General features: G+C 50.7%; 1 protein-coding gene across 4 annotated transcripts in view; it reads left to right on the top strand.

Moving 5' to 3' along the window:
• porb (P450 (cytochrome) oxidoreductase b) overlaps positions 1-12,500 on the top strand; it is a 37,602-nt gene that overhangs the window by 17,770 nt on the left and 7,332 nt on the right. For all 4 annotated transcript variants that reach the window (XM_031574008.2, XM_031574010.2, XM_031574009.2 and 1 more), the window contains 7 exons: positions 952-1,080; positions 1,805-1,954; positions 6,807-6,931; positions 7,829-7,918; positions 9,141-9,239; positions 10,867-10,983; positions 12,248-12,366. In XM_031574008.2, coding sequence (XP_031429868.1) covers positions 952-1,080; positions 1,805-1,954; positions 6,807-6,931; positions 7,829-7,918; positions 9,141-9,239; positions 10,867-10,983; positions 12,248-12,366 — 829 coding nt within the window. The remainder of the gene's footprint in view (positions 1-951; positions 1,081-1,804; positions 1,955-6,806; positions 6,932-7,828; positions 7,919-9,140; positions 9,240-10,866; positions 10,984-12,247; positions 12,367-12,500) is intronic.

The raw sequence follows: 12,500 nt of genomic DNA, 5'->3' as shown, positions 1-12,500 counted from the left end.
GGAGTTCTAGCTCTTACAGTAATGAGCTTCACTGGGTGAATCGTTGTTGTTGGATGTTTTCTAGAATATAATTTGTGTCAGGTCCTGAAGGCCTTTTTGCCAAAACGCTTACAGACGCACACACACACGCACACACACGCACACACACGCGCACACACGCGCACACACACGCACGCACGCACGCACGCACGCACGCACGCACGCACGCACGCACGCACGCACGCACGCACGCACGCACGCACGCACGCACGCACGCGCACGCACGCACGCACGCACGCACGCACGCACGCACGCACGCACGCACGCACGCACGCACGCACGCACGCACGCTACGCACGCACGCACGCACGCACGCACGGCACGCACGCACGCACGCACGCACGCCACGCACGCACGCACGCACGGCACGCACGCACGCACGCACGCACGCACGCACGCACGCACGCACGCACGCACGCACGCACGCACGCACGCACGCACGCACGCACGCACGCACGCACGCACGCACGCACGCACGCACGCACGCACGCACGCACGCACGCACGCACGCACGCACGCACGCACGCACGCACGCACGCACGCACGCACGCACGCACGCACGCACGCACGCACGCACGCACGCACCACGCACGCACGCACGCACGCACGCACGCCGCACGCACGCACGCACGCACGCACGCACGCACGCACGCACGCACGCACGCACGCACGCACGCACGCACGCACGCACGCACGCACGCACGCACGCACGCACGCACGCACGCACGCACGCACGCACGCACGCACGCACGCACGCACGCACACACACACACACACACACACACACACACACACACACACACACACACACACACACACACACACAACACACACACACACCACACACACACACACACACACACACACACACACACACACACGTATCTGATTGCTTTGTCCCCTCCCTGCCAGGGCCGGAACATCGTGGTGTTCTACGGCTCCCAGACGGGCACGGCTGAGGAGTTTGCCAACCGGCTGTCTAAAGATGCCCAGCGGTACGGCATGAAGGGCATGGCAGCCGACCCAGAGGAGTACGACATGGTAAACAAACCACAGGGCCCCGTCCTGTCACATATTCAGTTTCCATAGTTACCACAGGGCCCCGTCCTGTCACATATTCAGCTTCCATAGTTACCACAGGGCCCCGTCCTGTCAAACATTCAGCTTCCATAGTTACCACAGGGCCCCGTCCTGTCCCATATTCAGCTTCCATAGTTACCACAGGACCCCGTCCTCAGCTTCCATAGTTACCACAGGGCCCCGTCCTGTCCCATATTCAGCTTCCATAGTTACCACAGGACCCCGTCCTCAGCTTCCATAGTTACCACAGGGCCCCGTCCTGTCACGTATTCAGCTTCCATAGTTACCACAGGGCCCCGTCCTGTCCCATATTCAGCTTCCATAGTTACAGCTCTGCTACCTGACCTAATGTTCCTATGTTTTAATGTCCCTCATTGCTGCCCGTGTGTGTGTGTGTGTGTGTGTGTGTGTGTGTGTTCTTGGGGAAAATGGAGTGGGTATTTTAGTTCCTACCTGCTGTTTTGTTATGATATTTGTGATTTTAGTTTTGGGGGTGTGTGTCTGTCTCTATGTCTACGTGTGTGTGTGTTTGTTGTCTTCCTCATTTAGGCTATATAAAACAAAACAAAAACAAAAACATATATATATATATATATATATATATATATATATAAAACAGCACAGTCATGCTCCAGCCATTTTGTGCTGTAAGTGATGTTGAAGGCTTGTGTGTTGTTGTCCCCAGTCGGAGCTGTCTCGCTTGACGGAGATGGACAACTCTCTGGCTATCTTCTGCGTGGCCACCTATGGGGAGGGGGACCCCACAGACAACGCACAGGACTTCTACGATTGGCTGCAGGAGGGCGATGCCGACCTGGACGGAGTCAACTTCGCTGTGAGTTCCACCTCCACTTCCTGTTCTCTCGTACCACCCCACCCCCACTCCTTCCTGCTTCCTCCTTCCCATTTCTTCTTTCTGTCCCAGCGTGACTCGGCAGTTTCTCTCTGCCTGAGGAGTGACTGGCCGAAACAAGCCGTGGGGGTTTGACGTAGTTTGCCGAGTCATGCTCTTTTGAGAAATAGGATGTTAAGTCACAACGGGGACAGATGGGGCCATGTCCCAGGCTTTTGCGTAAGTGTGGTGTAGTTCACTGACTCCGCTAATAGGTAGTGTCATTTCAGTCATCTCCGTTGACCTCAAGCCCTGTGTGAAACAGGAAGCCCTGTGTGAAACGGGAAGCACTGGGGAAACCCCACATGAGCACATCATGGCAGAAGCGTAAGCGGGGTAAAACACCTCGAGTAGAACTCACACCCAGAAAGTTGGAGGTCCATCTGCCTCTGGGGCAGGTACAGGACTGACAGGGCCCTAAAAGATGGCCGTTATAATTGACCTATGGCCATTGTCACTACGGTTTGATGTGGACCAGTGCAGGTCATTTGAGCCACAGAACAGAGAGGCCGAGTCACGCTTCCGCTCCTCTGACTCAGCAGAGTTTGGGGGATTACAGTGACACAGCAGATTGGTGAATGTGGTCCAGAGAGTGACTCAGCAGTTACTTATGCTGTGTTCCTTTCCAACTGGGAAGTCTGAATTTCCGAGTTCCCATTCAGAGAATTCAACTGGAACGCTCTCTGAAGTTGGATATCCGACTGGATTCTGAAGCCCCCATGCATCAACATTCTGAAAGTCATTAAATCAGTTAGACACACAGCACTGTCCAACTTGTATCTGTGGACATGTTGATACGCTGTGCATGAAATGCCGTGCAACGCGGTCAACTCGGTTGTGACGTCATTTGTGACGTCATTCCCAGCTGTGAGTTCTGACTTCCCAGGTAAAGGAATGCTTCATTGGAGGTCAGTTTTAGCGCTTGGCGGCAGCAGCACCGCTCTCAGTGCTCTGTCACTCAACACACGCATGACCGACAGACACATGATCTCCCCGGACCCTTATCTGTTTTCCCAAGGTCAATTACCACAGTGACCCTTGACCCCTGCTGAGCAATTATGGTCTGTGTAGTTTTCCCCACACATAAGTTGTTTAGTTAGTAGTGAGGAGCTTGCAGTGATTTGAGTCTCTGTTTTACATCCGTACCCCGAGCCCAGGCCCCTGAAGTCCCCAGTGTTGGCCATAAACAGGCTGGTCAGTGTTGGACATAAACGGGGTGGTCAGTGTTGGCGATAAACAGGCTGGTCAGTGTAGGCCATAAACAGGCTGGTCAGTGTTGGACATAAACAGGCTGGTCAGCGTTGGACATAAACAGGCTGGTCAGTGTTGGCCATAAACAGGCTGGTCAGTGTTGGACATAAACAGGGTGGTCAGCGTTGGCCATAAACAGGCTGGTCAGCGTTGGCCATTAACAGGGTGGTCAGTGTTGGCCTTAAACAGGGTGGTCAGCGTTGGACATAAACAGGCTGGTCAGTGTTGGACATAAACAGGGTGGTCAGTGTTGGCCTTAAACAGGCTGGTCAGCGTTGGACATAAACAGGGTGGTCAGTGTTGGCGATAAACAGGGTGGTCAGCGTTGGACATAGACAGGGTGGTCAGCGTTGGTCATAAACAGGGTGGTCAGTGTTGGCGATAAACAGGGTGGTCAGCGTTGGACATAAACAGGGTGGTCAGTGTTGGCGATAAACAGGGTGGTCAGCGTTGGACATAAACAGGGTGGTCAGTGTTGGCCATAAACAGGCTGGTCAGCGTTGGACATAGACAGGGTGGTCAGCGTTGGACATAAACAGGCTGGTCAGTGTTGGCCATAAACAGGCTGGTCAGTGTTGGACATAAACAGGGTGGTCAGCGTTGGCCATAAACAGGCTGGTCAGCGTTGGCCATTAACAGGGTGGTCAGTGTTGGCCTTAAACAGGGTGGTCAGCGTTGGACATAAACAGGCTGGTCAGTGTTGGACATAAACAGGGTGGTCAGTGTTGGCCTTAAACAGGCTGGTCAGCGTTGGACATAAACAGGGTGGTCAGTGTTGGCGATAAACAGGGTGGTCAGCGTTGGACATAGACAGGGTGGTCAGCGTTGGTCATAAACAGGGTGGTCAGTGTTGGCGATAAACAGGGTGGTCAGCGTTGGACATAAACAGGGTGGTCAGTGTTGGCGATAAACAGGGTGGTCAGCGTTGGACATAAACAGGGTGGTCAGTGTTGGCCATAAACAGGCTGGTCAGCGTTGGACATAGACAGGGTGGTCAGCGTTGGTCATAACAGGGTGGTCAGTGTTGGCCTTAAACAGGGTGGTCAGCGTTGGACATAAACAGGGTGGTCAGTGTTGGACATAAACAGGGTGGTCAGTGTTGGCGATAAACAGGGTGGTCAGCGTTGGACTTAAACAGGGTGGTCAGTGTTGGCCATAAACAGGCTGGTCAGCGTTGGACATAGACAGGGTGGTCAGTGTTGGACATAGACAGGGTGGTCAGTGTTGGACATAGACAGGGTGGTCAGTGTTGGACATAAACAGGGTGGTCAGCGTTGGACATAGACAGGGTGGTCAGTGTTGGACATAAACAGGGTGGTCAGCGTTGGACATAGACAGGGTGGCTTAACTGGCTTTACCCTTTATTCACTTCAGATGTGTGCAACGCTGCCAAGTTCATGTCAGGTTTTGAAGGTCTCTTTGCTGAAGCTCTCCCAAAGACTCATAAACAGGGTGGCTGGCATGTGAACAATAAACTCCTGTCTGGTCCCGTGATTGGTTGAGGCAGGGCCCCGTATATGGCCTGTTATTGGCCAGTCATTGTGTGTCTGCTCTGGGCTGGAAGACGCCACATTCGTCACTGTCAGCCACAGATGAGCTAATGGCTTTGGTGAGGAGATGGGGATCTCTGTTCACCTGAGGCACACACACACACACACACACACACACACACACAGAAATGGACACATATGTACACACACACACACACACACAGAAATGGACACATATGTACACACACACAAACACACACACACAGAAATGGACACATATGTACACACACACACAGACAGAAATGGACACATATGTACACACACACACACACGCACACACACACACACAGAAATGGACACATATACACACACACACACACACCCACACACACACACACACACACACACTAAGGGCTTGGTGACAAGATGGTAGATCTCCGTTCACCTGAGACGCGCGCACACACACACACACACACACACACACACACACACACACACACACACACACACACACACACACACACACACACACACACACACACACACACACACACACACCACACACACACACACACTGAGGGCTTTGTGAGGAGATGGAGATCTCAGTTTGCGTCTCATTGTCTCAAAGAGTCAGAAGTGTTGAGCTTAGACAGACGTGGCCCTCAGGCTTCCAGTGAGATCTGCTAACGGGAGCAGAGCAGACGCAGTCAACTCCAATTAAACTGGGTATTTGGGTGCCAGTTGAGAACGACTGCGATAGTAAAGAGAAGAAGAGCACTCTCGAGCATATACTCTTTCTTGTTAAATATTTGGAAGCGTATCAAAAGGCAGACCCATTTCGGCACTAAGCTATCTTCAGCGTCTTTCTTTTACTGGAGCAGTGAGACACCTCTTACTGGAGCAGTGAGACACCTCTTACTGGAGCAGTGAGACACCCTTTACTGGAGCAGTGAGACCTCTTACTGGAGCAGTGAGACACCTCTTTACTGGAGCAGTGAGACACCTCTTTACTGGAGCAGTGAGACACCTCTTACTGGAGCAGTGAGACACCTCTTTACTGGAGCAGTGAGACACCTCTTACTGGAGCAGTGAGACACCTCTTACTGGAGCAGTGAAAGCACCTCTTTGATGGATTCGTTTGGCAATAAACACAGATGTACATGTGTAACCGCTATAAGAGCCATGCCAAGGTTAAAACCAAACCCGTCCAATTCTTATTTCCATCGTTGTCATTAAACTCTGCCTGAAACCAACCCCAAAAGGGCAAAATGGCTGAAGTTGCAGAGCAAGGTGTAAAGAACAACACTTAGGCCCTGGATTGTCGTCTCAGCATTCACACATGTAGATGCTAATACATATTAGTGCACTCTTGTAGATGCTAATACATATGAGTGCACACATGTAGATGCTAATACATATGAGTGCACTCTTATAGATGCTAATACATATGAGTGCACTCTTGTAGATGCTAATACATATGATGCTAATACATATGAGTGCACAGATGTAGATGCAAATACATATGAGTGCACACATGCTAATACATATGAGTGCACTCTTGTAGATGCTAATACATATGATGCTAATACATATGAGTGCACACATGTAGATGCTAATACATATGATGCTAATACATATGAGTGCACTCTTGTAGATGCTAATACATATGATGCTAATACATATGAGTGCACTCTTGTAGATGCTAATACATATGAGTGCACACATGTAGATGCTAATACATATGATGCTAATACATATGAGTGCACTCTTGTAGATGCTAATACATATGAGTGCACTCTTGTAGATGCTAATACATATGATGCTAATACATATGAGTGCACTCTTATAGATGCTAATACATATGAGTGCAGTGCATAAAGACCTGTGTCTCTGATCTGATCTGTACGTTGTTTTGAGTCAAAGCATAAGCTAAAAGCATACAGTGAAGGAAATCATCTCATCATATGTATCGCATGTTGCTTTGTTTGGATGGAAGTATCTGCTTGATGAGTATCTGAAAAAGCAACTGTGTGTGTGTGTGTGTGTGTGTGTAGGTGTTTGCGCTGGGGAATAAAACGTATGAGCACTACAACGCCATGGGCAAGTACGTGGACAAGAGACTCGAGGATCTGGGGGCAAAGCGAGTGTTTGACCTCGGCATGGGGGATGACGATGGCAAGTGAGTATGTCAAGGGCGTGGACGAGAGGAGTTATAGTTGGGAAACATGTCAGAAAAACTCTTTCGGTTTAGTTCACGAGTGCGCAAGTAGTTTTATTTTTACTTTGAGGAATTGACGAGTTTTAGTTTTTATAGTGTTGGTTTTAGTTTTTCAGGTATTATGAATAAAGCCTTGATTTTATAGTTCTACAAACAGTTCTTGAAGCTCCAGACTGGGCTTGTTTTTTAACCCTGATCCTGATTTTTATTTATTGCTGTTTATTTCCATATGAGACTTGTTGGCATGGCGATAGGGGGGATGAATAGTGTTATCTACTCTGTATATTTGAGCAAATATGTACGAAAACGGGCCCATATAAGCCTAGTCTCTACGTATCTACGGCCCATATAAGCCTAGTCTCTACGGGCCCATATAAGCCTAGTCTCTACGTATCTACGGGCCCATATAAGCCTAGTCTCTACGTATCTACGGGCCCATATAAGACTAGTCTCTACGTATCTACGGGCCCATATAAGACTAGTCTCTACGTATCTACGGGCCCATATACTGTAAGCCTCGTATCTACGGGCCCAAATAAGTCTCTACGTATCTACGGGCCCAAATAAGCCTAGTCTCTACGTATCTACGGGCCCATATAAGTCTCTACGTATCTACGGGAAGACTCCTTTGTCTCTACTCTACTAGCAGGGATTCAGTGATGCTTTATTTGAGAACCAAAGCTCTAGCCTCATTTGAAAAGAACCCCAAGACTTGATATGCATTTCTCTCTATTTGTTTGGATCAACAACCCCCCCCCTGTGTCTCTGTGTGTGTGTGTGTGTGTGTGTGTGTGTGTGTGTGTGTGTGTGTGTGTGTGTGTGTGTGTCTGTGTCTGTGTGTGTGTGTTTCCTTCATAGCCTGGAGGAAGACTTCGTCTCCTGGAGGGAGCAGTTCTGGCCTGCTATGTGTGAGCACTTTGGTGTGGAGGCCACGGGCGAGGAGTCCAGGTTAGTGGTACAAATGTGTCCTGTCCTGAGAGCCATGACGCAGCTGGGGACGGTCCTGTCCTGTCCTGTCCTGTCCTGTTAAAGAACCACAGCTGGGGACGGTCCTGTCCTGTCCTGTTAAAGAACCACAGCTGGGGACGGTCCTGTCCTGTCCTGTCCTGTCCTGTCCTGTTAAAGAACCACAGCTGGGGACGGTCCTGTCCTGTCCTGTCCTGTCCTGTCCTGTTAAAGAACCACAGCTGGGGACGGTCCTGTCCTGTCCTGTCCTGTTAAAGAACCACAGCTGGGGACGGTCCTGTCCTGTCCTGTTAAAGAACCACAGCTGGGGACGGTCCTGTCCTGTCCTGTCCTGTTAAAGAACCACAGCTGGGGACGGTCCTGTCCTGTCCTGTTAAAGAACCACAGCTGGGGACGGTCCTGTCCTGTCCTGTCCTGTTAAAGAACCACAGCTGGGGACGGTCCTGTCCTGTTAAAGAACCACAGCTGGGGACGGTCCTGTCCTGTCCTGTCCTGTTAAAGAACCACAGCTGGGGACGGTCCTGTCCTGTCCTGTCCTGTCCTGTCCTGTTAAAGAACCACAGCTGGGGACGGTCCTGTCCTGTCCTGTTAAAGAACCACAGCTGGGGACGGTCCTGTCCTGTCCTGTCCTGTCCTGTCCTGTTAAAGAGCCATGAGACATGCAAGTCTTTAAGAGGACAGGACAGGACAGGACAGGACAGTCCCCGTCTCTGCCCTGAGCCCTGGGGACCTGCAGCTGCCTGCGCTTTGAAAGCTCCTGAATTAGCCCCTCACACACACACACACACACACACACACACACACACACACACACACACACACACACACACACAGAGGTGAAAGCTCCTGAATTAGCCCCTCACACACACACACACACACACACACACACAGAGGTGAAAGCTCCTGAATTAGCCCCTCAAAGCTTCATCTCATCAAAGCAGATTGATCCCTGTGATGTGCACAACTGCACATGCTCCCTTTCAGGTGTCTGATTCCCTGTGACGCACACGCGCACACACACACACACACACACACACACACACACACACTACACACACACACACACACACACACACACACACACAGGTGCACGCATACGTAAACACATGGAAGAGAGTGCATGCACACACACCCACACCCACACACACACACACACACACTCACACTCTGCTGACCCTCTCCCTGTTGTCTCTCCCTGCTGTAGCATCCGTCAGTATGAGCTGAAGGTGCACGACGATCTGAACATGAACAAGGTGTACAGCGGAGAGATGGGCCGACTCAAGAGCTTTGAGAACCAGAAGCCGTGAGTTCAAAGCCAATAAGCACTTAAACACCCCCTCTTACTCCTCACAGTGGGCTTACCCAAACCCCCCCTCTTCCTTCTCCTCACAGTGGGCCTACCCAAACCCCCCCTCTTCCTTCTCACAGTGGGCTTGCCCAACACCCCCTCTTACTCCTCACAGTGGGCTTACCCAAAACCCCCTCTTCCTTCTCACAGTGGGCTTACCCAACACCCCCCTCTTCCTTCTCACAGTGGGCTTACCCAACACCCCCTCAGCTGCACTGGCCAGCCAAGTTGCTAATCCATATCAAAAGTGGCGGTGTATCCCCGATAGAGTTGAATCATTTGTGTTACTGCGCAGCCCTTCGGTGACTGGAGAGGTGTTTATAAATGAGCGGGGTAAGCTGGCATGCTGGTTAACACGTGGGCAAGAGTGGGGTAAGCTGGCATGCTGGTTAACACGTGGGCAAGAGTGGGGTAAGCTGGCATGCTGGTTAACACGTGGGCAAGAGTGGGTAAGCTGGCATGCTGGTTAACACGTTTGAAGATCAGAGGAGCTGCATTACTGTGGTGAAAAATATTAAATTCATGTATTAACTGCAGGGCTGCAGAAATGTAACAAAATCAGTGTGTAAACAGTGTAGAAATAGTCTGGAAATTACTGGTGCAGTGCATCTCCTTAACGACGCCAGTGGGGAACCGAAATATTAGAAGTCTGGACAAGAAGCAGCGGCGTGCTGGAGCTGCCACACGTCCTCAAAGCTGAGTCTATGCTGGTTGAAGGCAGCCTGTGGGGGTCCTGCTGCGCTGAGGGAGGTCAGGCTGGCGCTGGTGATCACGCTGAAAGCCGATGACACGGCTCCAACAGGGGGAAGTCCCAGCTGTCGTTGGACTTGAGTCACGCTGAATGATTCATGCGGTGCTAATCACGCTGAACGCTGATGACGTGCCGCTGACTTCAGCTCCAGTGTAGGGAAGCTTGAGATAGACTGAATTGCAGGGCCGTCATCGCTTTACGACGGAGATAGGAGGGAGAGTTTGATCTGTTTATCTATTCCCTTATTTCAGGAGAACCCTGATTACAGCATAACTTGGATGTTACGTAGACCTTATGATGAGTCATCATGGACTAATTTAGTGGTTCTGGCCGTGGTGTGAGGCCCCTGCTAGAATGTCTTAATGTCTTTTTGTGGACGGCTTCCCGTGTAGAAACCCAATGTAGGCTTCATTATAAGAAGAGACCAGAGAAGAGCATTATAAGAGCATTATAAGAGCATTATAAGACCAGAGAAGAGCATTATAAGGCCAGAGAAGAGCATTATAAGACCAGAGAAGACCATTATAAGACCAGTGAAGAGCATTATAAGACCATTATAAGAGCATTATAAGACCAGAGAAGAGCATTATAAGACCAGAGAAGAGCATTATAAGACCAGAGAAGAGAAATTAAAGCATGACCCCTTTGACCTTTGGCCTTGGCGTGTTTGGGTCCTGTTCGTCCCGATGGGATTTATTTTCCCCGTACTGACCGGCGGACTATACATACATTATCCCTTCCTTGTGTCCCTCATTGCAAGTGCATGTGAATATGACTGAGATGTGCAGATGTCATGTGTAATCATCCGTTCTGGCTCTATTTCTCCCACAGGCCCTTTGATGCTAAAAACCCCTTCCTGGCCCCAGTGACTGTGAACCGCAAACTCAACAAGGGGGGCGACCGGCACCTCATGCACCTGGAGCTGGACATCAGCGGCTCGAAGATCAGGTACAGTTCCACAGCGCATGCATGCGTTAATAGTACAGGTGTTTGGGACAGGCGAACTGAGCATGGCTTAACATATCAGTTACATCGAAAGAAAATGCATTCCACTAATCTAATGACGTGTGTGTGAATAACATGGATGAAGTGAAGAGATCGTTTTGCTACAGTGCTGCGTCTGTGTATGATGTCGTTGTGTCATGTGTTTCTTCTGCGACGCTGATGGGTGCCAGCTCGCTGGTGTGGTGGTGAAGGGTGAACTCAGGCCTATGGCAGTGCCAGCTCGCTGGTGTGGTGGTGGAGGGTGAACTCAGGCCTATGGCAGTGCCAGCTCGCTAGTGTGGTGGTGGTGAAGGGTGAACTCAGGCCTATGGCAGTGTTGAAACCGGCTGAGTCGTGTAGGCAAGGCCAGCTTATCAGAGTTATGAGTCAGACCCTAGAACTCATCTGCTCTGGTCTCTCAGCATGTCATGGGCTTGGCAGAGTTCCTATGGGGTTCCACTGGGCTGCAGAGGGCCTATGGGGTTCCACTGTGCTGCAGAGGGCCTATGGGGTTCTACTGGGCTGCAGAGTGCCTATGGGGTTCTACTGGGGTTCCACTGGGGTTCTACTGGGCTGCAGAGTGCCTATGGGGTTCTACTGGGCTGCAGAGGGCCTATGGGGTTCTACTGGGCTGCAGAGTGCCTATGGGGTTCTACTGGGGTTCTACTGGGCTGCAGAGGGCCTATGGGGTTCTACTGGGGTTCTACTGGGCTGCAGAGGGCCTATGGGGTTCTACTGGGGTTCTACTGGGCTGCAGAGGGCCTATGGGGTTCTACTGGGGTTCTACTGGGCTGCAGAGGGCCTATCGTGTTCTACTGGGCTGAATGGAATTCCTCTCTCCATTACTAAAGCAGGATGGGAAGAATCACTGTCATTTATCAAACTATGTGACTTAAAGGCATGCTCTTTCTCTCTCTCCTTTCTCTCTCGCTCTTTCTTTCTTTCTTTCTTTCTCTCTTTCTCTCTCTCTCCTTTCTCTCTCTCTCTCTTTCTTTCTTTCTTCATCTCTTTCTCTCTCTCCTTTCTCTCTCTCTCTCTCTCTCTCTCTCTCTCTCTCACTCTCCTTTCTCTCTCTCTCTCTCTCCTCTCTCTTTTCTCGCTCTCTTTTCTCTCTTTCTCTCTCTTTTCTCTCTCTTTCTTTCTTTCTTTCTCTCTCTCTCTCTCTCTCTCTCTCTCCCCCCCCCCCCCCCCCCCCCCCCCCCCCCCCTCCCTGTATGTATGCCCACAGGTATGAGTCAGGAGATCATGTGGCTGTTTATCCCATCAATGACACGGCTATCGTGAACAAGCTGGGCGCTGTCCTCGGGGTGGACCTCGACACCGTTATCTCTCTCAACAACCTTGATGGTATGGCTTTAACCTTGACGAGTGTGTTTGCGCAACATCTGTCTGAAAGATGAATGACGTCATATGAAGGCTTCTAGCCTGTCTAACCAGTGAGAGGAAGAGGAAGACTCTTTTTGGGGTTTAGTTTTTCATAA

Source organism: Clupea harengus, chromosome 9 (genome assembly GCF_900700415.2).
Source record: "Clupea harengus chromosome 9, Ch_v2.0.2, whole genome shotgun sequence".
In the NCBI taxonomy this organism is placed as follows: Eukaryota; Metazoa; Chordata; class Actinopteri; order Clupeiformes; family Clupeidae; genus Clupea; species Clupea harengus.
The sequence above is the reverse complement of the archived record's forward strand: the minus strand, read 5'-3'. Positions and strand labels throughout refer to the sequence as shown.